The 26,122-nt window shown below is 37.2% G+C and overlaps 6 protein-coding genes across 10 annotated transcripts in view; 1 reads left to right on the top strand and 5 right to left on the bottom strand.

Annotated features, from left to right (window-relative positions):
- LOC106745548 (discoidin domain-containing receptor 2-like) overlaps window positions 1-9,071 on the bottom strand; it is a 9,656-nt gene extending 585 nt beyond the window's left edge. The window contains exons 1-14 of one of the 2 annotated variants that reach the window (XM_014621243.1): window positions 8,782-9,071; window positions 8,257-8,362; window positions 7,955-8,180; window positions 6,918-7,065; window positions 6,437-6,732; window positions 6,127-6,367; window positions 4,618-5,319; window positions 3,669-3,817; window positions 3,415-3,573; window positions 2,535-2,644; window positions 2,165-2,332; window positions 2,002-2,112; window positions 1,787-1,928; window positions 101-1,454 (exon numbers count right to left, since the gene is read on the bottom strand). In XM_014621243.1, coding sequence (XP_014476729.1) covers window positions 1,152-1,454; window positions 1,787-1,928; window positions 2,002-2,112; window positions 2,165-2,332; window positions 2,535-2,644; window positions 3,415-3,573; window positions 3,669-3,817; window positions 4,618-5,319; window positions 6,127-6,367; window positions 6,437-6,732; window positions 6,918-7,065; window positions 7,955-8,180; window positions 8,257-8,362; window positions 8,782-8,902 — 2,982 coding nt within the window. In that variant the 5' untranslated portion in view covers window positions 8,903-9,071 and the 3' untranslated portion in view covers window positions 101-1,151. The remainder of the gene's footprint in view (window positions 1-100; window positions 1,455-1,786; window positions 1,929-2,001; window positions 2,113-2,164; window positions 2,333-2,534; window positions 2,645-3,414; window positions 3,574-3,668; window positions 3,818-4,617; window positions 5,320-6,126; window positions 6,368-6,436; window positions 6,733-6,917; window positions 7,066-7,954; window positions 8,181-8,256; window positions 8,363-8,781) is intronic. The other variant, XM_014621244.1, reaches the window with a different exon arrangement.
- A 342-nt stretch (window positions 9,072-9,413) lies between these two features.
- On the top strand, window positions 9,414-14,477 carry LOC106745550 (methionine aminopeptidase 1D, mitochondrial). Of its 2 annotated transcripts, none has more exons than XM_014621248.1 (6): window positions 9,414-9,887; window positions 12,779-13,027; window positions 13,454-13,645; window positions 13,722-13,872; window positions 13,951-14,061; window positions 14,208-14,477. In XM_014621248.1, the coding sequence occupies exons 1-6, from the start codon at window positions 9,885-9,887 to the stop codon at window positions 14,396-14,398; spliced, it is 897 nt and encodes a 298-aa protein (XP_014476734.1). In that variant the 5' UTR covers window positions 9,414-9,884; the 3' UTR covers window positions 14,399-14,477. The 2 variants fall into 2 exon arrangements, with proteins under 2 accessions (XP_014476734.1, XP_014476733.1); XM_014621247.1 differs by lacking the exon at window positions 9,414-9,887 and adding an exon at window positions 12,247-12,646.
- Window positions 10,290-12,105, bottom strand: LOC106745549 (protein prune homolog). 2 transcript variants are annotated; one of them, XM_014621246.1, is made up of 6 exons: window positions 11,995-12,105; window positions 11,679-11,920; window positions 11,345-11,616; window positions 11,155-11,273; window positions 10,748-10,906; window positions 10,290-10,654 (listed from the first exon to the last, which is right to left on the bottom strand). In XM_014621246.1, exons 1-6 carry the CDS (start codon window positions 12,028-12,030, stop codon window positions 10,475-10,477), a joined length of 1,008 nt encoding a protein of 335 aa, XP_014476732.1. In that variant the 5' UTR covers window positions 12,031-12,105; the 3' UTR covers window positions 10,290-10,474. The 2 variants fall into 2 exon arrangements, with proteins under 2 accessions (XP_014476732.1, XP_014476731.1); XM_014621245.1 differs by having other exon boundaries at window positions 10,299-10,654; window positions 11,032-11,273.
- An 89-nt stretch (window positions 14,478-14,566) lies between the features above and the next one.
- Window positions 14,567-15,893, bottom strand: LOC106745553 (proteasome subunit beta type-4). Its single transcript, XM_014621250.1, has 5 exons — window positions 15,758-15,893; window positions 15,350-15,556; window positions 15,107-15,253; window positions 14,816-15,021; window positions 14,567-14,730 (listed from the first exon to the last, which is right to left on the bottom strand). Exons 1-5 carry the CDS (start codon window positions 15,868-15,870, stop codon window positions 14,648-14,650), a joined length of 756 nt encoding a protein of 251 aa, XP_014476736.1. The 5' UTR covers window positions 15,871-15,893; the 3' UTR covers window positions 14,567-14,647.
- Window positions 15,894-17,257: 1,364 nt separating this feature from the next.
- On the bottom strand, window positions 17,258-21,626 carry LOC106745546 (probable chitinase 2). Its single transcript, XM_014621241.1, has 9 exons — window positions 21,201-21,626; window positions 20,879-20,997; window positions 20,066-20,266; window positions 19,523-19,688; window positions 19,130-19,226; window positions 18,847-19,053; window positions 18,445-18,642; window positions 18,206-18,331; window positions 17,258-17,939 (listed from the first exon to the last, which is right to left on the bottom strand). The coding sequence occupies exons 2-9, from the start codon at window positions 20,940-20,942 to the stop codon at window positions 17,694-17,696; spliced, it is 1,305 nt and encodes a 434-aa protein (XP_014476727.1). The 5' UTR covers window positions 20,943-20,997; window positions 21,201-21,626; the 3' UTR covers window positions 17,258-17,693.
- An 807-nt stretch (window positions 21,627-22,433) lies between these two features.
- LOC106745554 (probable chitinase 2) lies at window positions 22,434-26,069 on the bottom strand. Of its 2 annotated transcripts, XM_014621253.1 has the most exons (9): window positions 25,454-26,069; window positions 25,213-25,325; window positions 24,800-25,000; window positions 24,413-24,578; window positions 24,000-24,096; window positions 23,741-23,947; window positions 23,321-23,515; window positions 23,078-23,206; window positions 22,434-22,952 (listed from the first exon to the last, which is right to left on the bottom strand). In XM_014621253.1, exons 2-9 carry the CDS (start codon window positions 25,274-25,276, stop codon window positions 22,815-22,817), a joined length of 1,197 nt encoding a protein of 398 aa, XP_014476739.1. In that variant the 5' UTR covers window positions 25,277-25,325; window positions 25,454-26,069; the 3' UTR covers window positions 22,434-22,814. The 2 variants fall into 2 exon arrangements, with proteins under 2 accessions (XP_014476739.1, XP_014476737.1); XM_014621251.1 differs by lacking the exon at window positions 25,454-26,069 and having other exon boundaries at window positions 25,213-25,405.
- Window positions 26,070-26,122: the final 53 nt, after the last annotated feature.

Below are 26,122 nucleotides of genomic sequence, written 5' to 3'. Positions count from 1 at the left end.
CCCCCCCCAAGATAGATAAGCTGAATCGATCGTCGCAACGAACGGATTCTCAAGTACGAGTATATATATCATGATATTATTTCGTAAAATAAGTACATACGAGTAGGTGAGCAAAACTGATTGTCATCCTTCATTAATCGCGATGCGTCTTCAAGTTACACATACCGACGGTAATCGAGCGGCAGCGCTCGATCTATGCCGATTTTACGTCTAATACATTTTGCCTCGGCTACATGCAACGAATTCTTACGATGTAATACAAAGTACTCGGATGCCCGCAAGGTGGCTGAACTCTGCGCCAAGATCCGCGCCAAGTGCGTTCGCTTGCCGCAAAGCTTGCTCGTGTCGCGATAATAGCGCGATCGGTCCGGGTACCGAACATTGGAAAGAATAGAGAACGATCTTCTTAACGATAACTGATAAATAAGTATCACATATATGTATGTATATAAGCGTAGGAAAGAGATATGTCAAATCAATAAACCTAGTGTGAATCATTTCTTCTGCTTGGAATCACACGCGCGTTCCGAATGCGGAAGTAATCGCCGAGGGATCGTCCTCGGGTTGTTCCTTGGCGTATAGAGTATTACGAGAAATCTGTATGCGATTAATCGTCGCGTTGAATTCCTTCTTTTTTTCAATTTTTATTTCCATCATTACTATAGTTCCGAAGACTCGGAGAAAACTGGTGTCTTTCAATTTTTTTGATTTCTTATCTCCTTTTGCGGAAAGAAAAGTAAGTACGGCGCGTTCTAACGGCGAGCGCACGTGAATTCTCCTACCCTTCGGACCGAAGAAATCCGTGGAAAAGTTGCGAAAGAATCGGGTCTTTTCCGAGCTTTCGAAACTATAAATCATTACTTCGTTAACCTACGCTTATTCGTACGATGAAATTAGATAAATCTAGTTGAGCAGTAAGATTAGTGGCCAGAGAGCATCCCACGTTGACGTGTTTAGGCATCTTTAACGACTGCGACGATCTGCGATTACTAGTTCGTGGCCGTTCGTGCGCAAAAGCGGTAAGAAAGCAATCTCAGGATGCTTCTTAGCTGATTGTAATCGATTTGGTCCGCGCCGCTGCTGGAGCACGCATGGGTGTCGTCCCGCCCGCCGCCTAAGTGCGCTCGAGGTCGCGGCGAGTCCGCGAGTTCTTAATCCAAAGTCAGCTTCTTGAGGTAGCAGTGAATCTCCTGGAAACTGGGCCGATCGTCCGCGCGTTTGCACCAACACCTCAGCATCAGCCGGTACAGATCGTCCGTGCAGAACATCGGCTGCTCGAGAAGCCGCGGACGTTTGCTCTTACCGCCGCCTTCCGACGAATGATACCACAGACCGCAGTTCTCCAGCACCTGCTCCGAGGTCAGGTCGGCGTATGGCACGTCCTTGCAGTGCGTCAGCACCTCCCAAACCGTCACGCCGTACGACCACACGTCGGACTGGCAGCTTCGTTTCCCCTGTACGTAAAGCCATTGACGAAATGTGAAACGCAATACAGGATATTATCCTTGAGGCTCTCCTGTTTCCTCGTCACGACCATCTTGATTAATTGCCTCGGAAGCGAGGAAACGTACGTTGAAAGTTCTCGCGGAATACGTTGAAATCAAAAGTTATGTCCATAAAATGCTTCTGACCGATCGGGCATATTTATCAAATATTCCCATCACGCCAAAAGCGAAAAGCTTGGGTTACATTGTTGCGTTAGTTAATAATAATAATTAAAAATTACGTTGATTCAGCTTGCTTTTCCTTGATCCGATATCCCGGATTAATTAGGAGACAAAATTACCGATATGACCGCTTCCCATGCCATCCAACGTAGCGGTATCTTCGCGTAACACTCATCAACGTAGTACTCGCCGTCGTATTTGTTGCAATACATGGCCTGGTCGGACACTTTGATCAGTAGATCTTTGCAGACGATGCAGTTCCTTGCAATATGAAAAGTGGTATTAGAAATACACAAGCTACCGCGATGTGAATATATGACGAATGCCTTGTTACCTGGCTGCCAGATCGCAGTGTGGCACGTTCAAGCTCTCGAGATATTTCATGCCCGAAGCAATTTGCGCGACCAGATTTAACGAGCACTCGTAACTGGAGAAGTCAGTGTTGCTATAGAAAAAAACAGATAGAATCTTCGATTGAATTATTATGCCCACTTTACCTTATCGATGCGTCGCAATCGCGGCTCTTTAGGAAGCTGGACAGATCCCCGAGTTCTCCGTATTCGAAGATGGCACTGAAGGGTTCCTCTTCGACGATCGCGATTATCCGGGCGATGTTGACGTCGCGAATCTCAGCCAAGATGTGCATGTCGCTCATGAAGTCCTCCCTAAATTGATTGTTTTTTATACAGAATGCAAATTCCGAAAGTAAAGCGCTATCTCACACAGCAAAAATGTTCGATAGACATCCTAAAGACATCTCAGAAATATTTGAACATCTCTAGGACGTCTCTAGATTTTTTAGAATATTCGTGCTATATGGGATTCGGTGAAGAACGATGAACATCTTTTTATTTTTATTTTTTTTACCTCAGAGCGTCGACGACACCGCGCCACAAGGACCGTACTATCACTATTTGACGGTTTTGCAAGATGCCTAGATCCGGATTTTGTATGCCTTTCGCTTCGCATAGATGAACCTAAAAATAGGACCAATTTTCCTATAATAAATCTTTCCGGAAAATTAATACAGAAACCTAAAAAAACAACTTTTAGAAGTTTTTGGAAATCGAGATGTTTTTTGCACATTTGAAAAATTAGAATGCTCCTACACATTGCAGACATTTCCAAACGCTCTTTCAAGCATTTCAGCAAAGATAAATTCATTTTTATTTTTAACTAAATTGAAAGTTAATTATGCAAAGTCAAGTATATATATATATATATATATATATATATATATGCTTTTTATATAGTTTTTTAATCATATATTAAATTTATGTTAAATAAAGAAAAGGTAATCATAAGAAAACACCGACTATTTTGTATTTAGGATTTCATACAAAAAAGGACACTTTCAGTGCTCAAAGAGACAAAAATTTTAGTCATTAAATTTTTTATTTTCCTCATTTTATAAGTAACCCATAATGATTTTAATAGCAGTGAATTATTTTAACATATATAAAACAAGTTGATAAGTTAAAGTTAGTGCATTTTAAGTTAACTGGTTCAAGTTAAAAGTTCAGTCCAGTTAAAAGTTAACTCAATTAAAATTAAAATTAATCAAGTTAAGTTAAAAGTTATTAATCTTTTAACTTATCTTTTAACCGAGTAACTAGTTACTAAACCGATCTTGCATTTGAGAAATTAAAAGACGCTATAAAAGTTGAAAGAACGACTCTCGTTTCTCATAGAGAACGACTCTCGCAAATTTTCCGGAAAGATAAATGTAGACGTGGACGAAATTTACCAGGCCGAAGTTTCCCTCGCCGAGCTTATCGAGGATTCTCAATCTGTGCCGGGAGACGCGCTGGACATCGTGGGTGCCGCGTTTGTACGATAAAACTGAATCCCGAATGAGCAGCGGCGTGAAAAGACTCGCAGCGGGATGCTGTTCGCGCCTTTTTATCTACAACATATCGTAATACTGTACCGAGGGTATTGCATTAACGATCGCAAAACCGTTTAAATCATCATTCTCGCACGCATTGTGGACTCGCTTACCGTCAGGATGTCCGTAGCCGCGTAATAACTCTCGTACACTCTCTGATTAATCTTCCCCGCTTGCGTGTGATTCAATTTTTTCGCCGTCGTCGGAATTATCCCGCATTCCGCTCGTGTCTCATCGGCGAAGCTCTCGCTGTTTTTAATATCTAAAACACGTGCGAATCGATAATAATGTTAACTAGGACACGACCGGGGTCGCAAGGTACACAAGCGGGCGGTGGTAGAGTGGACGTATATACCCTCCCACCCCCTTTGGCCTTCCTCCCTATTATTTAATAAATACACATTCGCTACACACGTTCTATAAATAATTCTATTAATTTATCTCATTAATATGCATTATATTGAATTTAATATTATCTATAAATTGAAATGAGTAATGAAAAGCGCGCAGGAAAATCGAGATAGACGTAAATATTTCGTGAGCATAATGACAAAAACAATAAGAGCTCAGTAAATTATTATATAGTAATAAATTACACAGGCAGTCGCTACGTTGTAATTAATACATTCTATCGTATTAACTATCCGGAGAAAAAATATATCATATATAATTGTATAATATCATATATATGCATATAAATAATCATACGTGCGAAGATCAGACATATTTATACATGATCATACAGATCATGTATTTATACATAATCATATATAATGATATCACTATTTTATATGTATTTTTATGTATAGACATATTCTGTCATATTCTCTATATATAATTATATATATTAATGTATAATTATATCTGATTATATATGGAAAACTTTATAATTGGGTATAATCATGTTAATTATTACGTAGTCATTCTTCGTATTAAAAATAAAGTAAAACTTTCCAACTGCTTCCCTGGAAGGTATTTTTCGCGAATACTTGAATGCGATATGTAATATCAGCGTAGTATTAATTCAACGTTATTAAAGCTGCAATACGACTCTCCACGTACCGAAATGCTCCGATTTATAACTCGACCTGGCCTCGCACTTGACGTATTGCTCCGTGGGCATTTTATTGATCTTCTCGCAAGCACTGCGCTGCTCGCTTGCGTCGACGTCGCCGAACTTGTAGTCGCTGTTGGCTGAGGCGAGCTTGCTCTTCAGGGACAGTCTGGACTGTGACAGACCGTTCACCACGATCGGCGTGGGTAACTTCATGTCTTTCGTATTGATCGTGATGCCCGGTGCCGGCGAGCCGCACAGCAACGCGGTGTGTTTCTGCAGTAAAGCCACTTTGTTGCGGCCCCGTTGCTTCATCAGGAAAATCGTGCAGCTCGAGAAAAAAGCGATCACAGTCAACGCCGCACTGATCAGGCCGATGTAGGTCTGCGAGTTGTTCACGGGGAAAGCGTCCGGCGTCAGGTTCGAGTCGTTCACCGAAGACGTCGTGTCGTTGGAGTCGGTCTTCGTCTTCCCCGTCGCTGTACGGCCGTGTTGTATGTTAATCTTCGCCTCGTCGCCAGTCTCATCTCGGATTTTACTCACGTCTTGAGTATTCACTTCGTCGATCTCATCCTCATCCTTCATGTTTTCAATGCGTTTCACTTTCGCCAACTGGTCCTGACTAATCGTTTGGGATATGTTCTCGTTGTTGCTCGAATATATCCACGATAATCGTTCCAGCGCTCCGGTGTTGTTCTTTGCTTCTGGAACTTCAGTTCGCAAAATTAAGGGAACTACTCTAATTTCAACAACATTTCCTTGACACTTGATATTCGACAATTGATCGTCCAATAATATTTGATTGTTTTTTTTTTTAGTTTCACGAGTATAATAGCCTAGTAAACAAAAAATTATTAACGCAAAGTTACAATGATATTTTATATAACCAAGTAACAGTAACATATTACAGTTACAACTTCCCACTCAGTGATGTAAATGCAGTATAAATCTATTATATTACATTTATATTATTGAACGAGAAATTGTAACATTGATGTTATGTTATTATTTGGCGTTTGCTGGATAGTTCATAATATTGTATACAACGTCATTATTTGACCGAAATATTAAAAATAATATTTCTACCCGATGATTTCAATATTTAGGAATATTATGTCATCAACAACTTAAAAACATTTATAAAATATTATGTCACAATGCTTATAAAATCTATATGAAATTAATGTTTCAAAAAATTGATTTAATATTTCATGTTTACTGGGAATACTGAAAGAAAATATTTACAAAATAAGAAATATTTATTCAGTGTGCATGTGTGTAGGTACTATTAACATATTTTCACTTATACTCTGACATACATATTTCTACACTAATAAAAATTGTTAAAATGAGAAAATATACATATTTTTTAATCTATAATTTTTCACGGAAGCAATTTTTTATTTTATATCAAAATAAAAGAATTTAGATTTAAGTAAATATATTATTAATACCCATCGAATAAATTGATTTCTTAATACTTTATCTCTCAGTCAGAGAATGAGATAATAGATTACCCGTCATGAATGTGACCTCGCTTAGCAACAACCACCTCGCTTTAGGCTTCAATTCCACCTTGACGAACTTGCCGAGCCTCGATTGCAACGGAATAGTTATCAAAGCGCTATTTTTGTCGCCACCATTCCTCTCGCTGCCACCATCAAGGATGATATTCGTTTTAGAGCCGTTAAACGTTTCCGGTGCGTCCGGGTACTCTTTGCCGTCCGAGGAAAACCAGAAGTTCGCCATCGAGAACATCTGAAAATTGCTGAAGTTAGAAATTACACGTTATGACGATCGGACGGTCTGCTTCGAGTGATCGCGAACCTGGACACGCAGCTCGGGCAAATCGGCCACGTGAATCGTGCAGTTGGCGAATTTTCGCGCGTCCTGGAACTCGAAGAGCAACTCCACGCGGTTTCGGTCGCGCCATCCGACCCAGTTGGTCACTCTGTTGGACTGCAGGATCTCAATTTCGTTTCCGACAATGCCGTCGGTCAATTGTCCCAACCCGTTCAACATCAGACTCTCGATCTCTGTACCGTCGTACGACGTGTCCTCGACGTTGCACCCGTTAGGTCCGGCTTTATCAGCCTTAGGCGCGGTGTAACTGACCATGCCATCTGCGTGAATAGCGAAAATCTCACGTGTATCTCGCGTTTAAAGCTAATGCTTCGCTTCCGACCGCTTTACGACTATGGTATCTTCTATGTTTAAAATGCGATTGTGAAAGTACATCGTGGCGTACAAGTGCGCATAGACAATAAAGGAATCGGCAGGATCAGGTCGTGCGTCGGAGAGTACTCACAATTCCAGATACAGCCGTAAATCTCGACTCGCATGCACACGGTGCGCGGATGCTGGCTGTAAGGGACGAATCTTACTCGACTCGCGACGAACGGCAGATCTAACTTTTGCTTCTCGACGAGATATGTATTGCTGTTGCCACGTAGCACCTAGAAAACATCTCGATCTTCGACACTGCGGCATGTAACAAATTCTAGAAAAGTTAATTAATGAACGCCTTTTTTAGGAAGACTAATTTTGATACAAAAAGACATTAAACTTGAATATAGGCTAATGAGATCCTTCAGTCCAGAATTGCTTTTTGATATTTACACATACAGAGAAAAAGGTTACTTTAGATTTAGTATACCTGTGTGTTAAACAACTTAATTTAATATCAAATATCATTTTGTTGGAATAAAAATGTTGTTATTTCACTAAAGTAAACCATATTGTTGATGAGGATATTGTTGAGGAAAATCAGTATTATTTAAAGGGAATAACGCAGTGACCAAGAAACACCAAATCAATAAAATTAATTTTATATGAACTTTGTAAGCATTTTGACATATTTTATAAATATTTTTAAATTGTTGCTTGACAATATAGTATTCCAAAATATTAAAATCATAATATAGAAATATTATTTTTAATATTTGGCTCAAATATTGCTAATAATAACATTATATACAACATTAATAATTACACATTTGGAAACGTTACATGTTATACAATATTTTAATAACGTTACGTTAATGATTTTTTGCTTATTGGGAATATTTCCTACAAATAATACTGTTTTCACAACATCTATTTTATGTAACATATATGTTATTGTGTCGGACATTAAACATCGATGTTATGTTACTAATATTTGGTGTTTACTGGGACGTTTATAATTAAATATCTTGGAAACGATGCGGTAAAAATTATGGAAATTTCTGTTACGCATTGTTAGTTCAACTTTTGTATCATGAATATATTACAGGTCTATCTTATATTTAGTAAAGTATCAGAACACCTCCTTAAGTTAATAGTTTCTCAACAAGTCGACCGTACCTTGTTCCCTTTCAAATCTTTATACTGATGCCACTTCTCGTGCCGCCAATACTCCAAGAAGAACGCCTCGGCGTATTCCTGGCCCTGGCCGTTACCGAATCGGCCTTGGGTCTCGGTCCACGTGATGAGGTGGTCCCTCGTCAGATCAATCTCCAGGTATTCGCGTATCGCGCTACTGATCTGAGCTTTTGGACACCAGGCGCCGCCGTTCTTCTCCTGTCGTATTCTACGAGTATTCACGAATTATCACACCTGCGATTAAGGTTCACGCGTGTGTTATCTTCGTCGATATCTTCGTGTACCTTGCATTCTGGGGTCCCACGGATTTCATTTCGTAACTGGACGACGCCGTGATCGCCTCGTCCGGAATCTTTCCTTCTTCCATGCCGAGTGGGAGTATGCATTTTTCTAAAAAGCACACAGTCTCTTATCGCGTTATCATTATGTCTCTCGGACATCTCAGACTGTGTGTAATCTGCGCATACACCCTCGATATAATATTCATGAAATTCCCGAAAATTCAGCGAGAAGAATTCAACGTCATTCGTTCGATCTCCTATTATCTCTCCTCCTCTCTTGGGCATTTTGAAAAAAAATCTCCAACGAGTAAACAATAAGGAGATTATTTCAGTTTCAAGAGGAGTTTAAAAACGAATCGAGGAGAATATAAATTATTTCTCGTTGGGAGACGTCGCGTATGGGCTTTGGTCCATGAGCGAATATGTGAAAAAAGAAATAGGTCACGTAACGCAGGGATTGATAATGGAGCGAGTGAGAGAGAGAGAGAGAGACAGGTCGCGCGAAATGAAATAACGAGCGGTACTCACCGAGCGCGTTCCCGAAGGATTCCCCGGTACACCAGCTGAACAGCATTAGTAGTTTTATCAAAAGGCGTACTAGCTCCATGATATGTTGTGATAGCGCAGCGTGACGTTCCTCCGAGCGCATTTACGAATCATAATAACACTGGCCGGGGTGCTCTCGCATCTCTCGCGTTTCTCTCCTCGCCGCGGAAGAAGGCCGCCTCGCGCGGACACGCACCTCGCGGAAAGCAAATGGGGGGAGGTAATAGAAAAGGGGGAAACTGGATGTGTAATTTACAGGAGAACAACGTTCATGAATATAATGCAGCTTTTCGCTCGCACAGGGTGGGGATGTTGATACTCGGCGTAGCTTGGCCCGGCTGTTGTCTCTGCGCAACAAGTATGGAACGATCAATATGCGTTATTTCGCGGGTGGGCGAAATCGCGCGTATCTCGCCAATTCCTTTTTCCGAACACGCTGCTCGCTCTCCACGGTGTCGGCTCGCGGCCGGGACGAGCCTCACGCCCGCCGACTTTCTATGTCCGGACGGGACAGGTAGCCGCGCAGCCCCGGCGCCTCCGGCATTCTCGCTGCTGTTCGAGGGTGGTCGACAGTAGCCGCGAGCAGCAGCTACTCGTCTCATAATTTTACGGGAAACACGTGCACGTCGCGCTGACAACGAGCACCTCACCCTCGCACCACGTCGGGCTCGGGGACAGTTCCGCGCGATTTTTCGACGCGATTTCTAGCCCGCTCGCCGAACGCCGCGCGCGAGGACCCTCACCGCGATGCAACTCTCGCCGTCCGGCGCGCACTTCCGCTATAAATCGCGCGAACGACGGGGCGAACGGCATCCGCGGGATTACATCGCTATGGCCTACACTGGGATATTCCGCGGGAAGAAAGGTCCTTATATGGGGATGATGTGTGATAACACCGAGGGGTGTGACGTTTCGACAGCCAATGGCGATAGCGGTGGCGTTTCACTGCGCAAAATCATAAAATTCCCAGCACTTGGAGCCGAGATACTTTCGCTGATACGGACGATGAAAAGAGGGTTTTCGCGGAGACGCCGGATAAGTCAACCTATCTTAAACCGAGATATTATCAATATCAGATTTATTCAATGGTAAGAGATTGTACGCAATAATCGTTAAATCGCGCATGTGTTATATATATATAACATTTGCGCGATTATATGTATATATGTATATATATATATATATATATGTATGTATATATGATTTATTATTAATAGAGTGTATATGTATATATGCACATGAAGATGTGCACGCTTGCGCAATAAGGTAAATATATATTTTTGAAAACGTTTGCTCGAAGAAAAAAGAAAAGTACTTTAGCGTAGTTTCGTGAAACTATTTAGAATATTTTATTCCACGATACGCACGACTTTTAACATTTTTTGTGCATTAAAATTTTTTAAAAAATTATCCTAAATTTGTCGAGAAATTTATAATAAAATTTATAGTAAATTTATGATTTCTACAATACAGTATATATGTATAATTTAAATATAATATTGTTATTTCCAATGATATATGATCGAGGAGGAATGGAAGAAATTGTATGAATGAAAGGATTAAAAGGATCAACTTTGCAAAAGCTTTGACTTTAAAGAACACCTTTCGAATGTTCGGTCATATATTCGGCGCAACTCTTGTTCCTCTGTACAATTTCCCCATTCTCTTTGTTTATTTATATTCGCTCGTTGTTATGTAATAACGCTGTTCTTTGTACAATCGGCAGTATCTGCTTGCGCGTCACTTCTAAATTTCCTATTTTGTACAAGCAGATACTGTATCTTTCTTCCCGAATCTCTTTCACCAGATCTATATTCAAGGGTGGTTGCGTGGAAGAAGTTAATGCTTGAATAATCTGCAGTTAGAAACAAGCGAGACCGTATACATCAATATGTTAAGACAACACACAGTAATGCAGAACAAATTGTCACGTTTAAATAATACTCACGTCATTTCCTAATTGATCGCATAATATTGAAAAGACCGCGATATCTCTGGATATACGTCCATCGCTTACATCGAGACCAATGAGAACAATGACGGTACAATTTTTATCAATGCCAAACTTTTCAATCATCTCTTTTGCATTCTCTCGCGTAAGAAGATTCTAAAATGTGTTATGAAGTATATCTTACAAATGAAATTTAAAACTAAAAGAGACTGATCAAGCCGTCAAAGAAGACCATAAGGCTATGGTTATATATAATTGTTAAATGATGAATAATGATATACCTCCACTAAAAGAGGAAATACTGCAATAGGTACACCATTTGTTACTTTCAGATCTTTAAGCATGAGTTCTTCAACGGTCAACTCGCTAATGTCTGTCTTTGCATTCATAATCTTGTTAAATACCTCAGTTCTATCAGTTCTGAGTCTACCGAGTTGTTCGAGTTTATTTATTACATCAACATCGGTGGCGGTTACTCGTCCACCCTTAGCTGACATATTGTAGGTATCAACCAAAATTGGACCTAGAAAATAAATTGGATATTACAAGGAAAACAAATTTGCTATTAACGACGAATCCTCAGGCAACATTTACCGATCAAGAAACTTGCAAGCTGAGCATCTAACATGTCAGGATTTTTTTGGAGTATGTCACGTGCGACAAGACTTGTACAGCTTCCAACAATTTCTACGTTTAACAGTATGTTAGACCATGACCAGGCTGGATCTAATGGTCGATGATCGATAATATTCGTTACTGAAGGTTTCAGAACAATATCTTCATTCGGAAGAATATGATGATCAACTAGAATCAGCTCCAGCTTCTTGTCAGTCTTGTTCTGCAGATTTTGCAAATTAATCTGATCTCTGTTGAGGATGTGTTCGAATAACATCAAGCTCAGATTACTTGCTAATATTGAAAGACTCACCTGAATGTTATCAGGTACAATGGAATATTATGAGATCTCAACCAATAGACTACTTCAGTTTTGATACGGAACTCCTTCTCTGGAATATTCAGAACTGGTATCACAGCAAGATCACTTTGTCCATGTTTCTTGGCATTGACGTACTCTGAAAATCCTTGTGCCAAGGCACAAACAGCGGAATCCAAATCACAGGTCTGATTTCCCAGAATAACGCGGATGATTTGGTACGGCGATAAGTCGGACTGAAATATGATAAAATGAGTTACGTAAGGCGACGAAATATTGTGAAAACGTAATACTTGTAACGGTATATTACCAATGCAACCTTTGATGCTTTAAGAAAAGATTCCATGGCTCCTTGTGTTTGCCTTATTTTAACTTGGAAGTTTATTCTTTTCTTATCCCTTTTCTTTCTATATAGTTGCCTGTTCTTGTCAGGATATAGTTTATATCACCGTTTTATATTCTTATTCTAAGTTATATTAATCGATTTCTCTTAGGTACGCCACTCACTTAGGTAAGGCATCAGCTGTTCAATGTCACACGCTACGTACGCGCATGTGCGTTTGTTATGTAATTTTCTGTCGTTCAGGTGTACTTCATACACTTCGTTTTCTCTATTTTATTCTGTCTTGCAAAGTGAATATAAAAATAAGAAAATATAGAAAATAAATACACACTCTCGAATAATCTTGCCATACGTGTGCACATACGCTGTTTTTAAAGAGCAAAGAAACGAAAAGTGTAGGAAAGTGTAGACGGTACATGCGACAGTTACGATGCATTGGATCGTTTATACCTGTGCCGGTCTTGGAAAGATACTAGTTAAATAAATCTTCTGTTATTATATATAAAATAAACGGGATTATAAATATAACACGTGGAGTATGCGATCGACCAGGAATATCATTCAAGCGGCACGGTCTTTTAAAACATGTTTTGTAGATTTTTTCAAGTCTCTGTCAAAGGTACATTTCTCTTTACCTTAACTTGATTGTTCTGATTTTATTTTCATTTCTTAATATGTTTCTCCTTTTTCCAAATTTTAGATACGATTTCAATATGTCCATCACTCATTAAATAAAGAATGTTTGTTCCAGACTGATGATTTGCTGTCACACAGATTTACTCATAATTCTTTTGGCAAATATGACATTGTTAAACCATGGTCGGTTTCTGAAAAGGCTGATGTACCTGTGTACATACCCCAACCATCCTATAGTCAAACATCAGTACCTAAGGATGGGCCAGAAATACCAGAAATCAAGGATGCATATCAAATAGAATGTATGAGGGACAGCTGTAAACTTGCCAGTTATATATTACATCAAGTTAATCCGTTAATTAAGGTGAATTGTATTTCATACGTATTGCATGGGATGTTTTAGGCTTGCGCCATCTCCTTTCACCAATTGTTGATGACTTAAAGAATCCATTGAATGAAAAGAGATGTCGCGAATCCGGGACATTCTATATAAATAAATATCTGAAAGGTATGAACCAACTTTGGATGTGTGAATTTTGCAAGTAAAAATTAGAGATTTACGGGGATTTTGGACTTAAAGCTAATGCACATGGATATTGTTACATTTTCATCGTAGAGGGATACGTAATTTGAAGATTAGTCACAGAATTTCTGTCCGTACAGATGTGATCGCCTTTCGGAATATTGGAACACGTTCCCAAGGTTTGTCGGTAGCTTTCAGATATGTACAGCTATATACATTAAATATTATAACAAGCCCGAAATGTAAGACGAAATCGGCATATGTTAGCCTGGTATTACGACCGATTCTCTTGACAAACAAGTGCACGACATGATCATTGGCAATGGAGCTTATCCGAGTCCGCTCAATTATCGTGGTTTCCCCAAGTCTATATGTACAAGTGTTAACAATGTCGCTTGCCATGGTATTCCAGACAATAGGCCTCTGCAAGACGGTGATATTCTTAATGTCGACATAACGGTGAGTGCTCTTCTCTCGTTCCGAATATTCTATCAACTTGATTCTGCTCTCAAATTCGACGTTCTCGTTTAAGTAGGTGTACCTCAATGGCTATCACGGCGATTGCTCGGCCATGTTTCAAGTGGGCGAAGTCGATTCTGAGGGCAAACGACTGATAGCGATCACGAAATTGTGCTTAAAAGAGGCCGTGCGAATATGCAAACCGAACGAACATTTGTACAATATTGGTAGTATATACGAAACTTTGCTTTTGTTCCCGTTGTTTCGTTCATACTTTTATCGAATCTTTCCGTTTCTTTTCCCAGGTAACGTGATAGAAGAGATAGCGGATAAGCATAATCTGAACGTGATACCTGTGTGCCTGGGTCACGGTATCGGAACTTACTTCCACGGTGCCCCGGACATTTTTCATTTTGGTACGCATTATTGTATAAATACTAATGAAAATCATACATAACGCGTTTCCTTCTTGGACACTTTAATTGGTTACATACAGATTTAATTGCTCGATATTGTCAGAACGATATATGTACGTTGATACGTAATGCTCTTTGTTTCTCAGCAAACGATTATTCTGGGAGAATGCAATCGGGGATGACGTTCACTATCGAGCCGATTTTGAGTCAAGGATCGACACAGCTTGAGATTTTGGAAGATGGTTGGACGGCCTGTACCGTCGACAATTCCAGAACAGCACAATTCGAGCACACGATTTTGATCACGGACGACGGACATGAAGTACTGACGCTTTAACGTGCACTTACTTTGGTCATAGTGATCTGTTAATGTGAATACAGTGAAATAAAAAATTTTAGGTTCTTACTTATTATTACTAAGTCGTTTTATGGTTATTATCATTATTAATATTTTGTTTTGTGTAAATATAGAGGGCGGACAGCAATGCAAGTACTGATGGAGAAATTCGATTCGTGATTTTTATACCGTATATATGAACTTTTTTTATTATAACTTATTCTATAAAGAGATAAGAGAACATTGGTTTTACAAGATCGCAGGTCCCCAATAACTATCCAGAGTTAGTGGTCCTTGTATCTCTACTCCCTTTTCCTTCGTGACGACACNAAAAAAAAAAAAAAAAAAAAAAAAAAACAAAACAGACATTAGCAATACGATTGATATTATGTAATCATGTGTACGTCAATTTTTAGATATTTACCTTCGGGAAAGACCTGGCGTCTCTGTAAAAGAGAACCTGCATTACTTTGTATAAGAGTTGAATGGCTTCTTCTTCGCTCATTTGGCTGTTCTCCTCGTAGGCTTTTCTTAGTATAGGAGTTGCCATGTAAGCACCATATCCAGTCGCAATCACTGGATCGTTGTAAGCTGTGCCAAGCTTATCTACAGTTCCCAAAAATCTAAAACAGGAACAGTCATTATTTCTAGGTGGGTTTGAAGATTCAGATATACCTGAGAAGTTGCAATACGATAAATGATATTTACGGTTCTCCATTTTCCAAGCCAGCAATCACAAAATTATTCCAGAACGGATCAAAGTTCGACCGTCTGTTATACATGACACGCGTCAACCAGCAATGCAGAGCTTTTGGCTTTAAGCTGAATCCATCATCCAAACATTGTTCTTCCAGGCTGAAATAAAAGTAGTAATATTAAGTGATATAGTTTTTACATTCTAATATATATTGCAAGCTCTGAAATATGTTCGATAATATTTTAAGAATTTACATTTTTCTTTCCACATTACTCTTGATGCACTGGAAATCTGCGTAATCTCCAGATGCACCAAGAATGACGTTATCATTCACTTTCATGATACGTTCTAGATTTCTGTAACGAGCCAGAGATCCATAAGATCCGAGGACATCAGCTGCAATGAGAACTCCGTCTTTGAACTGTATACCGACAACAGACGTGCCAGTTGTTATCGGAGATCTGTAAAAAGTTAAATCTAAACTCAAGACTTACTTTTGCCTAATTCGATGCAGTCTCGATTATATCAAGTTTTATTTCCATCGGTTTCCACCGTGCGAGGGAAGATGACAAGCGAGTTTCATGAACACCACTTATAGGTTATAATATGTAAAGATGCATAGAAGCAGACTGATATATAAATTACAATCGAATAAAACATACTGTGATTTTTGGATTCCACCGGTGCCATACTGGCTGCCTGGGAAATGATAAAATGCGCCGGGTGACGGTCCGTTGTGCCATAAAGGTTTTGCGTCCTCTCCAATAAACGCCATTTTTGTTACTGTCACTTTTGATTCGGGACGGCAATGCTCGGCCGATGAATTGCTCATCAGGCGACTGATTTACCGATTAAGCTACTCAGGCTCCTCTTAGTCGATGAATCAAATCCGATTCTCTCGTTTCTCACGAATCGATTTTTCAATACTTTAAAATACAATTTATTTCTATGTTGTCACTTCTTTACAATTCAATCTGTTAAATTTCGTTATTTTATGTTGCAGATAAACAATTATTAAATGTATTTTCATTTTTCAAATAGCACGATGCAACTATGTCAGATGGTCTTTTTACTTGCAATTAATATGATACAACAAGTCGAAAGACTCATCCGTTTTAAAATAATACAGAGCATCGAAGTAGAAAATATTATTATCTTAACACATTGCGGACCAGATATTTTATTGCTAACCGTACCCAGTGGCCGAGTATGTTTTTGTGTCAAATATTTTTAAATTAGTGATGATTTGTTGGTAGTTAAAAATCATTGTCACGTGAAATATTTATTTCCAACAACAACTTTAAAAATTAATGATATTTTAATATTTTTCAATAAGTAAAAATTTGTACAAACTAAAACTTTTTCAAAGTATGATATTTAGTAAAACATGTAACTAAGTGAAGTGGAACACCACAAAGCTTGCTAGCGTAGCGGGTTTCATTTCTTTTTCCGTTGATTTTGCACACTTTGCAACGTCTTGTTGGAAATTTCTTGTTTTTTGAAGGCGGAAGTTGTACTGGGATGTGTTGTTATATACTACCTGACAACTTTTGCGGGTAATCTTTACGTGGAGTTCTTTTAGCAATATTTGAAGGGCCTGGTACACCTCTCTCTAAATCTGTCGACTCTGTTGTTTTTTCAGGACTAAGCCATCGCAATTATTCTCACTGTCTCTGTCACTATCCATTTTCTTTAAAACTCTTTCTCGTTTTTTTACAGGAATACATAACTTCAATAATATCTTGAAAGTCATCATCGTCCTCACAAATATTCATATTTTCGTCATCACTTGATATATCCGATAAACTATTCGCAAATATTTCTGTAATATTGTTAATCGTTTTGTCGCTATCCATATTTCAGAGTTTCAAATAATTAATTCGCAATACAAATTACCAAAAACTGCCCTTGACTATCACGTAGCAACTGTGCGATATCTCGCCTCTAACGACGCAATATTAAAGACGAGATATCTCGTCATCCGTCCACAATGTGTTCATAGTTCTCACATACACGCACACACACACACACACACACACACAAGCTCTCTTTTTCTCTTTAAATAAAAGTGTAATTATAATTGAATATTTTTGTTGATTTATTTGAATAAAATACGCGTGATATGTACATAAATAGTTAAATCTTATTAAAGAACGTAATAATATATAAAATTCTGTTCAATATATTTCTCATATTGCTGCCATCAATATTATATTTCATGATTCCGTCTAACTCCGTCTAATACCTCGCGGTAACACAGTTAGTTTCATATATATGTTCTTGATATTTGAATCATATATAATATGATTATGAAGCGTTACATACGTTTAGAAAATATTTATACGAAACTAACACATGTGCTACCTGGGTATTTATATTTTCTATGAAAATGATTTAAATCTCTCTTAATTTGTACATAATGCATATACACATAAGATAATGCTATACGAGTATATCATCAAGATTACATTCCTCCAACCTAAGTATCGATAAAAGGAACCTGTAAAACGTCAGCTTTAACATACTCTAATATTTCCCGCAAAAATTATAAATCTTATTACGCATTAATTACATTTATCGACTTACTCATAGACATAATTAAACTGTAAAATAAATCATCATGATCGATAACATTAACACGATGTATGAAATAAATTGTACGGATGATGTGTTCGGGCCAGGTACTGGTACTGGTGATGTTAAGGTGTCGCTGGTGTCCGCTAGAACTTTATTGATGGCTTTCATGATCGGAAATTCGGACTTATAGCATTTACCTCGGAAGTCATCTGTGTCGATGCTCCACACCATAACACCTGCTAATTTTTTCTTCTTTGCGTACTCCACCTAATGATTTATTAACATTTTAATTCATACTTACAAAGATTTTTAATTATTAATTTCAATTCGAAAATTTCCCCAGTTAGCAAAGTGACGTCAAACGACGTCATATTGATGTTAAAGATGTTATATTGCCGTGAATATGTCTTCTGACGTCACTTTGCTACCTGGGTCATCTTCAATTATATTGTGATAGCGAAAAAATAAGAACGAATCGTATGACACAATGGAAATTTGAGTTATAATAAGCAATTTTTTTTTTAAGGAAATACCTTGGCTTCTATGGATTTGATACTGTCATAAAAGACAACATGGTTCTGCTTAATCGCATAAGCCGTGTTAGTGTCGTTATCCCATCCAGTCGTCCAGACTTCCGAAGATGTCTGTGCCTCGCAGATCTGCACATGAAAAAAAAAGCAAATATAATTTATATATATCTAAGATATATTTTCATAATCTCTAAACCGAAGCTACAAAATATAATATAAATATATGAATAATGATTAAGCACCTCGTTAAATCCCATAAAACCTTCTTGACCAGTGTAAGGTCCTTTGAATCCAGTTGTCAGAGCGGGGAGACCAATTGGATTCACATCTGGTTTCTCTGGTGGCGTTGTCAGAATGTAGGTTCTTCCGTACATAGGCAATCCTAAGACAAGTTTTTCGGCTGGGGCCCCTTGTTGCAACAAATATGTAATACTATCTTCCTAAATGTTGAAAATAATAATTAATGTATTCAGTTTTTTAAATAACGGGTTCGGTAATATATTTTTGTATTAAAAACAAGTTGATCTAATGACGTCACTGATTTTTTTATTTGGAAAACTAATCATGATATATCTTTAATTACTCTCATTCGAAAAAGTGCTACAGTATTAAAAATCATCTTCCTACAAAAATCTTATTCTTACCACATTTAATCCGTCGTTGCTTCGAAGTGGAGAATTCGGTAGAGCCTTCTTGTCCCATGTCCCATGATAATCGTAAGCCATCACGAAGATGTGGTCAAGATACTTGGAGATTTCGGGTATATTGTACGCTTGATCGATAGTCTTCTTGTCTGCACTTATAGCTGCCGTCAGGGAAAGACGAGGTTCTCTATAGGCATCGCTCAGTTCCTATCGTGCGACGTAAAATAAATTTTATATTCATATATTAGTCGGTAAAAGGAACAGTTAGACAGAATTTTTGTACCTTCACGAGCCTAAGGAAATTCAATTTATCATCTGGAACACCTCCGCGACTACCGGGAAATTCCCAGTCAAGGTCCAACCCATCGAATTCATACATTCTGTGCAACGAAAGTAATTTTCAAGAACAAAATAAGTGAGAACAGAAGCGCAAGTAAGAATAAAATAAGAAAGAATAAAGGATATGAAGGAAGAAAGGAAAAGATGAAAGCAAAATAAAATCTTGGCTTTCGGAAGAAACATCGAACTAAATTTCATAAAGAGTATTTCAAAAGTGAAAGGCGCATCGATCAATGTACGTTACAAGTTCTTTTCGATAAATGTTTCACTTGAAAAATTGATTTCTTCTTTAATGTCTTATAATCGTCAGTGTAAATAAATATCAGAATAAACCCACCTGAGGAATTCGATGGTGCTGGCGATAAAAATTCTCCTGCGATCCGGTGACGAAGCAAGTTGTGAATAATTTTTGCTGCCTTCGTTCCACCCACCGATACCCAACGAAATTTTAAGACCTGGATATTGTTGTCGAAGAGCTGTCATCTTCCTATAGTTGCCTATTACTTGGTTCACCAAGTTTCCAAATTATATTTAGATTTAGAATTTATTTATTTAGAATTATTTAATTATATTTAGAATTAAATTGTCAAATTAACGAGCGTCTTGATATGAGATTAGGAATAAATTAATAATTTTGTTAAGTAATTCAATAATCAAATCAGATTGAAAATTTGTTATAGTATTCTTTAATTGTTAATACCTAGCCAGAAAATCGAATCACCGTCGATTCGATTTTCACTTCTGGCTGGGTATTTGATGCACGTACACTCGATATTATATTGTGATAAATTAAAAAATTGTATGACAATGTTTTCTAATTAATAGATCCTTGAAGTTAATTTATTATTACAACTTGTTATTTAATAAGTATTATAGTTACCATCTTTCTCCGTATCCGCCCAAGGATCAAGACTTCTGATTGTCCAGGATGTAACATTTAAACCAGCAAATGCATAAACCAGATGAGTACAAAATTCTGGACGCAGATTTGCTATGGAAAACGCGCCTTGATACGGTCTATAAGCTGCCCAAGATGCGACGTAACAAACGACTACTTTATTGTGTTTTGATTTTTGAAGTCCTGAAAAAATAAAAAATTTTGTATCACTTAGTTAATTATTTTTTTAATTTTACAGACAGACGTTACTCTAAAATTTGTTTTTTCGTGAAATAAAAAAAAACAGTCGGTAGCGTTTATAAAAGTTGGAAATCATTGTAGGATAAAAATACTCATAGAAAATGTTACATCTCTTATTTTATTTAAATATTGTTTATTTTTATAAATCTAGATTAGAAATTAATTATAAAAAAATATTTAAAGCGATCTCAAAAAGCAGCTGAGAAATGACTTATGAATGCATTATCATTGATGAGAAATCGATTCCGTGTTATTCGAGGAAATCGCAAATGAAAGAAATGACGGTGATTCTGCGCCACTTTGTATATGCGTTCACGAGCCTTATGGAAATGTCGCGTCCCCATTGTGTGGCATGCCGGCATTTACTTTCGTTTGTTGGCACGCAAACGCAGGAATTATCACCACTCATCGAGTGAAATCGTGCGTCATTTGACATTTCGTATTGTTATATACAACTAGATGTTAATTATAAATTCATATCTACATTGGTAATATTTTTAAATATGAGATACGAATAAAAACTCATCATACATAAACACACACAGGCAAACTCACCGTGAGCGTCGTAAGTTCCAAAAAATAGAATCGTGAGTAGAAACGTCACAACAGTGAAGGACATCGTGGCGCGCCGATTTTTCTTGTTGCAATATACTTAGTGAGTTATGTGAGACGAGCTGCAACGGTATTCTACATTAGAGGATTCCTATGATATCGTACCGCAAGAACGATAAACGTCAAAGACCCGCGTGTTCTATGCGCAGCTGTAAATTATCGTCCTAGTCTTACTTCGAGTAATGCTTCACTGTACGTTTACGACTTAACTGATAACCGTTACCGTTTGTTGTATTTAAAAGACCTTATCTGCGATGACACGAACCTGTTATCGAAATATTCTCTTTTTTTTACCGCTAAATGTATGCGATAATGAGAACAATATGATGATGATATGTCCCATATGTTTTAAATAAAACCGCAAGCGATACGCCTTAGTAACATAAATATACCGCTCGCACGTAGCTAAAACACGGCGCAAAATACCGCGGCACCGATTTGTTCGGCCGTGCACTGCGGACTGTTAGCAGTTGGATAGGCCTGCGTTGGCCAGACCAGATCACTTTCACTCGTAACTGTTCATTCTCAGGTGAGAGACGGAGGAGGAGCAGGATAACGAGAAAGACGCATTCAGAACCTGTTGCATATCTCTGTGAAATTTACTTGGCTCTTCACGGATTTTTCCTCGAGTAAACATAACGTCACGCGCACGTTACGTTCTGCGTAAGCTTCATATATATATATGCTTTTATAAATAGACTTTGCCTAAAAAAGAGATAGAAGAAGAAGCAGGAGGAGTAAACGGAGTAAGGGAAGGAGAAGGAAAAAGAGAAAAACAAAGTAAAGGGACGAAGTGAAGGAAGTATAAAAAGAATAAAGTATGATGAAAAGTTAAAGGAACAAAACGGGAAAATAAATAAACGACGGAGAAAAATAAAGGAAAAGAGAAGGAAAATTAGAGAAGCTGAGAAAAGTGAAAGAAAGGACGCGAATCTAGCAAAGAGGATAAGCATGAAAGCATCAATGTCGTGATGGCGCTGATAGTAGTGTTGGAATCCAGGTCTCCTTTCAGCTGTCAGGTAGGGGAAAGGCGGTAGAATATGGATATTTTGAACTTATGAGCGGGTGACGGGTTTAAATTCGTTGTGAGGATAACACAGGGTGAATGAATTGATAAAGAGAGTCAAAATGTATGTCTTGACTAGAGAGGGAATGGAAATATCTAGTAAAAACCCAATCAACACAATGATATAGCCGATATATGATATATATGAATTTCTAAATCACATTTTATATAGCGTGAAAGTTATTTTTACATTGTTGTTATGTAAAAATATTGCCCGTTTTCAAGAATACAAGTAATGATACATGTACGTTAAATGTTCTACTTCATAGATATTACATATATGTTATATTTAAGACCGTCTTAAGTTCATCTTCAAATACTGTATAGCTGTATAGCTCATTTCATTGACTACGAAATATCTTGAAGATGAATTTAAGACAGCCTTAAATATAAGACTATGAATACTTAAATATTCGACTATGAATACGGCTCTATAACTAACATATTTGTTATATAACTTTTAACTTTAAAGTTATGTAGCAGCAACTAAATGTGTCGACTGTGAAATTATGTATAAAAATAGAATAAAATAATATAATTGTAATATAACTGTTATAACATTTTCGCTTATATAACTTTTTATTTTCAAGTTATGCAGCGGCAATTAAATTTGTTGATTAGGAAGGTATAGTAAAAAAATAATTTTTGCGCTGTGAGATCAAAAGCACGAGGAATATACAACAGAATACAACCTTATCATATAAAATCGAAGAAGAATGAGAGTTTAAAAATAAAATGATTTATTAAAATTTGATGCCAATTGATTTTATAGATGTTTGATATTTATGCAAAACATAATTATTAAGACAAGTATTACAACGTGCCCGCCAGAGCTGCATTGATGGCCTTCATAAGCGGGTAATCGGACCCATTGCACTTGCCGTGGAAGTCATCCGTGTCGATGCTCCATATCTTGACACCCGCCAACTTTTTCTCCTTTATGTACTTCACCTGACGATTAAAAATTTCAGTGTACTACTTGATCGCATAAGAATGATAAGAAAGACTGATTCGTACACACAACTGATATAAGAAAAAAATTTTAATGAAAAGCTATGCTCCACAGAAAGAAATACCTTGGCTTCCATAGACTTGATATCGTCATAAACGATAACATGGTCTTTGTTAATCGCATAAGCCGAGCTACTATCGCTATCCCATCCAATCGTCCAGTCTTTCGGATTTTCTTTTTGCGTCGCACAGATCTGCATAAAGTAAACGCAATTTATACATATACAAAATATTATATTCCTAGTCCACATCATAAGCTGTAAAATATGATATAAATATGTGAAATATATGAAATAATGACTAAGCACCTCGTTATATCCCATGATGCCATCTTGGGCGGTACAAGGTCCCCTGAATCCATTTGGGAGAGCAGGCAGACCAATCGGATTCACTGGTTTTTCTGGTGGAGTTGTCAGGACGAAAGTTCTTCCGTACATCGGCAACGCTAAGACCAGTTTTTCAGCCGGTGCTCCTTGTTCCAATAAATATGTAATACTGTCGTTCTAAACGTTGAAAATAATAACTAATATCTTCAGCAGTTTTTAGAGTAACGGATTCAGTAATAAGCTTTTATTATGGAACAGAGAAATTGTCGCTAATGACACCATTAATTCTTGTTTAGTAAATAAGACTTTATATGAACAAATAAACACTCGAGTATTAAAAATTATTCAAAAACATCATGTTTCACATCCTTTATAACAATGACTTTTATATCATATTCTTACCACACTCAACCCGTCGCTGCTTCGGAGTGGTGCGTGTGATATAACCTTCTGGTTCCATGATCCGTGATAATCAAACGCCATTACGTGAAGGTGATCTACGTATTTGGACATTTCGGATATATTATATCCTAGGTTGATAGTTTCCTGCACCGCGCTCACAGCTGCTGTTAGCGACAAGCCAGGTTGCTTGTAGGCTTCGCTCAGTTCCTAAAAGTAAAAGTATTAATCAAGGAAATATTAAATTGTAATATATTCTTACCTTCAAGAGCACAGCAAAATTCTGTTTATCTTCCCAGCTGCCTCCGTTATGTCCAGGATACATCCAGACAAAGTCCAGTCCATTAAATCCGTACGTTCTGTTGCAACAAAATGCAATTTCAGGAAATAACGCAGATAAAAATAAAAGCACAAACGGAAATCAAGTGAAAAAGAATAAAACATGTGAAGAGAAAAGGCAAAGATTACATTTGAAGCAAAGATCAAATCAGAATAAAATTTAAATTATTGAAAGATATATTATGACGACGAATTAAAAAAAGTTGAGAGAAAATCGTATATTAATTAATGAGCATTAGAAGCTTTTGCCTGGTGAGAGAAACGTTCTTATTGAATCAATTTCATGTCTAATAAGATATATTTTATTATCGACGACATAAATATTAGCAAACGCACTTGAGGAACGCGATAGTGCTGGCGATAAAAATTTTTCTGCGATCTGATGAAGAAGCGAGTGCCGAGTAGCCTATACTGCCCTCGTTCCACCCACCGATACCGAGCGTTACTTTCAAACCTGGATATTTTTCTCGGAGAGCTGTCATCTTTCTGTAGTTGCCTATTCCTGTGTTCAGATATTTTTAAATTTTATTTAAGAGATTTAATAATTTTGTTGAATAATTTAATGTTTCGAAAATTTTTAGAAAATAATACATAATGTTAGCAGAAATTATTTACAATAATTTTAAATTACTATAATTTGATATATAGTTGACTTATAGTAATTATATATATATATATATGCATGAGAATTATGATTTGATCTGCCATTGATGTTGAGATTACCATCTTTCTCTGTGTCTGTCCAAGGATCAGTACTTTTGATGGTCCAAGACGCAGTATCTAAGCCAGCAAATGAATAAACTAAGTGAGTGCAATGTTCTGGCTTCAGATTTTCTATGGAGAATGTGCAATCAGGCAGTCTATAAGTTGCCCAGGATGCGACGTAACAAACGACGACTTTATCATGTTTTAGCTCCTCAAGACCTAATAAAAAATTTTAATAATAATTAGATTTTTCAGTTTTAGGGAATGATATGATTTTAAATTTCTTATTTTTAGAAAAACTATTTAATAGCTTGAATAAGAATGGAAATTTAATTTGATAAGTACGAATATACATAGCAAAATTCTACATTTCTTATTTATTAAATATTAATTAAATATTAATTAAAAATGGAAAAAAACGATAAACTCACCGTAAACATCGTAAGTACCAAAAAATAGGATCGTGAATAGAAACCTCAGGTCGGTGAAGAACATTGTGTAGCGCAACAAATTTTCCGATAGATACTTAATATGGTGTAATAATCTACAGAAGTATATATATTTTATATTAGAAAATTCGTGCAATATATTGTATTTTGATATATCTATTTTCATTCAATATTATTCACATAGCAGTTTATAATTTTGCTTTGAACGCGAGTCTTTGCTTACCGTGTTCAAAATAAGTTGGGTGGAGACTTGCAGAAATTCTGTAATAGAGAACACACACACCGTTGCAGCTTGTTATGTGTCAAATACGTATAGATCTATCGTTCTTCACTGTGCACCTGCAATCTAGCTAGCAACGTCGGCATTTACCGTATTTAATAGATTCTGTATCTATGATAACAAGTTCGTTTTATTAAAAATATTTTTTTTGTTCCTTTATTGCTCATGATAAAGATGACGGTGATTGCATTGATAGTGTTGATTTCAAATGAAATCGAATGATACCGGAACATTGTGAAAAATTATATCGCTACTGTTATCATGAGCGATATTTCTTAAGAGTGCGAATATCGACTGTACGTGGTTAATTACATAATACAGGATATTGGTATTAATTTACTCGATTTTTAACTTTTAAGACTTAGCTAGATATGTTCCAGCCAGGCTAGATCATTTTCATTTGTATTTAGCTGTTCAATCTTGAGCGAAAGACTAAAGAGGAGCAAAACCAACCAAGAAATGCACAAAATTTGCTTTGTTCTTTGCAATTTCTTTTTATAATTCACATAACGTCATCTACACGCTATATTCTGTGACTTTCATGCTTTATAAATATCGCTTAAAAAGAAAACAGAGAAAAGAGAAAGAAGAATGAACGAAAAAGGAAAGACA

The sequence above is a fragment of the Dinoponera quadriceps genome, unplaced genomic scaffold, assembly GCF_001313825.1.
Source record: "Dinoponera quadriceps isolate SergipeBrazil2010 unplaced genomic scaffold, ASM131382v1 scaffold1798, whole genome shotgun sequence".
In the NCBI taxonomy this organism is placed as follows: Eukaryota; Metazoa; Arthropoda; class Insecta; order Hymenoptera; family Formicidae; genus Dinoponera; species Dinoponera quadriceps.
Note: the sequence above shows the minus strand (reverse complement) of the source record. Positions and strands in the feature narration are given on the sequence as shown.

Bases quoted from the DNA above. Each gene is read 5' to 3' on its own strand.
- LOC106745549 (XM_014621245.1), bottom strand. From the start codon at position 12,030: ATGGAATCTTTTCTTAAAGCATCAAAGGTTGCATTG. The intron at 11,617-11,678 runs GTGAGTCTTTCA...CATCCTCAACAG, and splicing joins TTGTACCTGATAACATTCAG to AGATCAGATTAATTTGCAAA. The intron at 10,907-11,031 runs GTATATCATTAT...AACACATTTTAG, and splicing joins TATTTCCTCTTTTAGTGGAG to AATCTTCTTACGCGAGAGAA.
- LOC106745550 (XM_014621247.1), top strand. From the start codon at position 12,566: ATGCGATCGACCAGGAATATCATTCAAGCGGCACGGTCTTTTAAAACA. The intron at 13,646-13,721 runs GTGAGTGCTCTT...TCGTTTAAGTAG, and splicing joins TTCTTAATGTCGACATAACG to GTGTACCTCAATGGCTATCA. The intron at 13,873-13,950 runs GTAGTATATACG...TTCTTTTCCCAG, and splicing joins CGAACATTTGTACAATATTG to GTAACGTGATAGAAGAGATA.
- LOC106745546 (XM_014621241.1), bottom strand. From the start codon at position 20,942: ATGTCCTTCACTGTTGTGACGTTTCTACTCACGATTCTATTTTTTGGA. The intron at 20,267-20,878 runs GTGAGTTTGCCT...TTATTTTTTCAG, and splicing joins TGGAACTTACGACGCTCACG to GACTTCAAAAATCAAAACAC. The intron at 18,332-18,444 runs GTGCTTAATCAT...TTTCATGTGCAG, and splicing joins GTTTTATGGGATTTAACGAG to ATCTGCGAGGCACAGACATC.
- LOC106745554 (XM_014621251.1), bottom strand. From the start codon at position 25,396: ATGAAAATAGATATATCAAAATACAATATATTGCACGAATTTTCTAAT. The intron at 23,207-23,320 runs GTGCTTAGTCAT...TACTTTATGCAG, and splicing joins GCATCATGGGATATAACGAG to ATCTGTGCGACGCAAAAAGA. The intron at 22,953-23,077 runs GTATTTCTTTCT...TTTAATCGTCAG, and splicing joins TCAAGTCTATGGAAGCCAAG to GTGAAGTACATAAAGGAGAA.